Source organism: Lathyrus oleraceus, chromosome 5 (genome assembly GCF_024323335.1).
Source record: "Lathyrus oleraceus cultivar Zhongwan6 chromosome 5, CAAS_Psat_ZW6_1.0, whole genome shotgun sequence".
In the NCBI taxonomy this organism is placed as follows: domain Eukaryota; kingdom Viridiplantae; phylum Streptophyta; class Magnoliopsida; order Fabales; family Fabaceae; genus Lathyrus; species Lathyrus oleraceus.
Window position 1 is genome coordinate 338383416 of NC_066583.1, and position 4035 is coordinate 338387450.

At 25.5% G+C, this 4035-nt stretch overlaps 1 protein-coding gene across 1 annotated transcript; it reads right to left on the minus strand.

Moving 5' to 3' along the window:
- Positions 1–2721: 2721 nt before the first annotated feature.
- Positions 2722–3587, minus strand: LOC127084484 (LOB domain-containing protein 12). Its single transcript, XM_051024942.1, has 2 exons — positions 3222–3587; positions 2722–3126 (listed from the first exon to the last, which is right to left on the minus strand). The coding sequence occupies exons 1-2, from the start codon at positions 3378–3380 to the stop codon at positions 2752–2754; spliced, it is 534 nt and encodes a 177-aa protein (XP_050880899.1). The 5' UTR covers positions 3381–3587; the 3' UTR covers positions 2722–2751.
- Between the last annotated feature and the right edge of the window lie 448 nt (positions 3588–4035).

A 4035-nucleotide genomic window follows, 5' to 3' on the forward strand; every position in this document is an offset into this window, starting at 1 on the left:
TGTATGTCTTGCTCTCATGTCATAGCAGCATGTTCAAAGACTTGGCAGTACCCTTTCAACTTACTATCTTTCATTTACAAAGTCTTAAATCTATACAATGTTTACAACAATAACTTTTTCGATGGTAGCAAAAGAGGATTATTGGCCTGCATATCAAGGGGAGATAGTTTGGCACAATGAAAAAATGTGAAGAAAGAAAAAGGTATGCCCTAACAGCACGTGTATTCGAACCGAAATGGATACGACGAATAAATTTGTGAGATTGTGTAGTTCATGTCGTCATCCCGGACACAATCGTACAAATTGTCTCAATGTTGGACCAAGCGCATCAACATAATTTTAAATGTAACTATTTTACTTTATATTAAAAACAATGTTCATTTCATAAATATCATAACATTCGATTACAACAATTTAAAAACAACAACAAAATAATGATTTAAACATAAACAACAAAAGAAACAAATACAAGGACTAAATAACATAATTATACGATTACAACCATCAGAACAATTTCATTAGAATTGTGCATCATAATACGAACATCTATATCAGTTTTAACATTGTCCCAGAAATGACTTTATTCATTGTCATTGAACACAGTAACAAACCTTTGAATTCTTCTAATCCTTTCATCTTCTGCAATGTCTTCATCTAACCAATAGATCAAACTCCTGTTAAATGCTCGAACGTCTTTGTATTTCAAAGTCGGATCTTCATCGGAGACTTTCCTGGCAAATAAATTAAATTGACATTTCTCTTGTGATTATAAAAACACATATATGAATACATTTTGTAAAATGGAAAGGAGATAGTAAGAAGTTACGTGAAAAGTGATGGAGAGATGCAATATTTGTAAAACACACACACACACACATATATATATATATATATATATATATATATATATATATATATATATATATATATATATATATATATATATATATATATATATATATATATATATATATATATATATATATATATATATATATATATATATATATATATATATATATATATATATATATATATATATATATATATATATATATATATATATATATATATATACACTATGTCCCTTGAAAATTTCATGATTTTAGTATTTCAGCAAATCCAGTCATCAAAATTAGTATTGACACTTTCACATGAACATTTTTATTATTTTCTTTTTCTAATATCATGTGGCAGTTCATATAACTTTTTAAATTTAATTTTAAATTATTTTAAACATATATTTATTAAAACTTTAAAATGGAAAACTGAAAAACAAAAATTTGACATTAAAAAGGTTCAAACCATATATCTTTAGTTTTAAAAAGTGATTTACTTTACAAAATTAAGCTACAGTTCAATTTTTAATAATTTCATTATGTTATATATTTATCAGTACATTAATGTGTTTAATGTAAATAAAATTTCATTTATTTATGAATACCCCATTTTGTTATTATCATTTTAAAGTCATCCAAAATTAAATATTAAGTGTATTTTTATACCAAAATATTAAGTGTGTTTAATTATGAACACACTATTTTTCAAATAAAAATCTATTTAATTATTAACACTACTTTGCAAATAAAAGTTTTTTTAATTATGAACACACTATTTTGCAAATAAAAATCCATTAAATTATGAACACGTCATTTTTGCTGATAAAACATATTTAATTATGTACACGCCATTTTGTAACTTAATTATATTTTATCAAAAATAAATGGCACTAGCTTGAATTCATTATTTGAAATTTAAAATATTACATATCAACCACTAAATCAAATTATGTCTTTAATAATTTAATTGAATATATTTTATATATACTATAAAAATTTATGGTTCCACAAAAAAATTCAGGTTCATTTGTGTCATTTTTTAGAAACTTTTTTAAAAAATAATTCAAAAAATATGCAAACTAAAAATATTTAAATATGTTTTAATATTATATTAAAAAACTAATAATAAATTTGTATGAATTTTAAATGATAAAAGCAAAATGGTGTGATCATAATTAAATAAAATTTTACTTGCATTAATTATAATTAATGTATTAATAAATATATAATATGGTAAAATATTTAACAAAAAATTGTAGTTTAGTTGGTAAAGTAACTCACCCGTAATTCAATGGTCCATGGTTCAGATTTAATAAAAATAGTTTAAAATAATTTTAAAAAAATCAAAAAAAGACCATTATGGGAAGAACAAAAATATGTATGTATTGACTTTAAAAACATCTATTTTTTTCCAAATCAAACTGATAGTTACAAAAGACATAGATAAAATAATTGGTCATGTAACTAAATTAATTTGTTTAAATTATGGTTGAGTCAAAGTACTCCCTCCCTTTTAAAAAAATATTTTATTTGCAATTGTTTATATCAAAATAATTATTTTTTAATATATCAATACAAAAAGTATTGTATTACTTTTATGATCTCATATCTTTATTTATTACTCAATACATACATAGTATATATTAAAAAAAATTGTTTCTATGAGACAGAGTATTAAATAAATGTCTTTTAGTTAAGATTAAATCTATTTACATAGTATATAAGTTCAATCTTTAAATATGAAACAATTTTGACTAAAAACTTTGCATATCAAGACTTTTTTTATGGGTTGCATATGTGTAGCCTAAATTTTGAATTAATCGAAAATAAAACAAAAAGCAATATTCTGAGCATACCAACATATATGAAATAAAAGTTTAAATTTTCATTGATGATTAATAAGCAATCAATTTTAAGCCCAAAAAGACTCTCTTTTGAGAGGCTCAAAGTCTTGGAATACATTGGAAGATGAGGAAGAAGAAGAAGAAGGAAAGTTAATATACTGTGGAAGATCTCCATAGCAGTTACTGTTTTCAGATAGGAGCATCAATCTCTCATCTTGGTCATTATATGCTGGTAATGTGTCGGTAACCGTAGCTGAGTCTTGCTGCATCTGAATGCAAAGAATCTCTGCTTGAGCCATTGCAAGTTGCATTTGTAATTGTGAAACTTGTGATTGAAGATATGATATGGCTCCAACACATCCATAAACAGGATCTCTCACTCTTGCATTTGCTTCATAAACTAAACTATTCACTGTTTCTGCTCTTTGATCAATAGGAAGCTCCTGAAAATAAATATACAAGAATTAATACACAACTAATTGAGTGCATTAAAATGGAGAATAAGATAAAAATGTAATAATATACATAGATGTAAAACCTGGAGCATTTTGGTGACATTGCTAGCACCGAAAACCTTATGAACAATGGCAAACTTGCGTAGGTCATCAGAAGGAAAATAAGGCGCAAAGATGCATTCTTGTGTGCAACGCCTTCTCAACAATTTGCAACAAGCACAAGGTGAAGAACCTGATCCCATTTGAAAGATATGAATACTAACAAAATCAAAATGAAGCAAAGACTATGCTGTTGTTGAACCTAAAAATTGTATTTATAATAAGGCCAGTAAGATTTCAAGCTGTTTTCCCAAAGTATAATATTATTATTATTGTTATTAGCTAGACGCACATGTCCTTCTTGTAAAGTATGAGTTGATAATAATATAGTAACATTACGTTGATGTTTTAAGAAGAAATTAAAGTGAGAAACCACTTATAGTCTTCTTTAATTAATAGAGATCATGTATAATATATACTTCACAATTCATATATTAAATTAAATAATATTTTGGCGGTGGTCAAACAACGCCTATGCGTGTGTTGGGTTGGCAATTCATGCAGTTGTGTGAATTTTACGTACACATTGACTCTTCAATTTTATATACATGTAACGTATAGTATACTTATATACATCTAATTTGAAGTTTCACACTCTAATTACAATTAACCTCTAATACAGCTGTAAGCATTGGATAGAAAGTATATAAAAGTATTTAATTAATTCTTTGCTTTAAGTAAATGGAATCCTAACATGGGCTGAGACTATCCCTTGAGATTAGGGTTTAACAAACGTGAATGTTTGTAGGTTTGGGCATTCACATTGAAACCATATCTCTCATCTATACTTGTGTTATG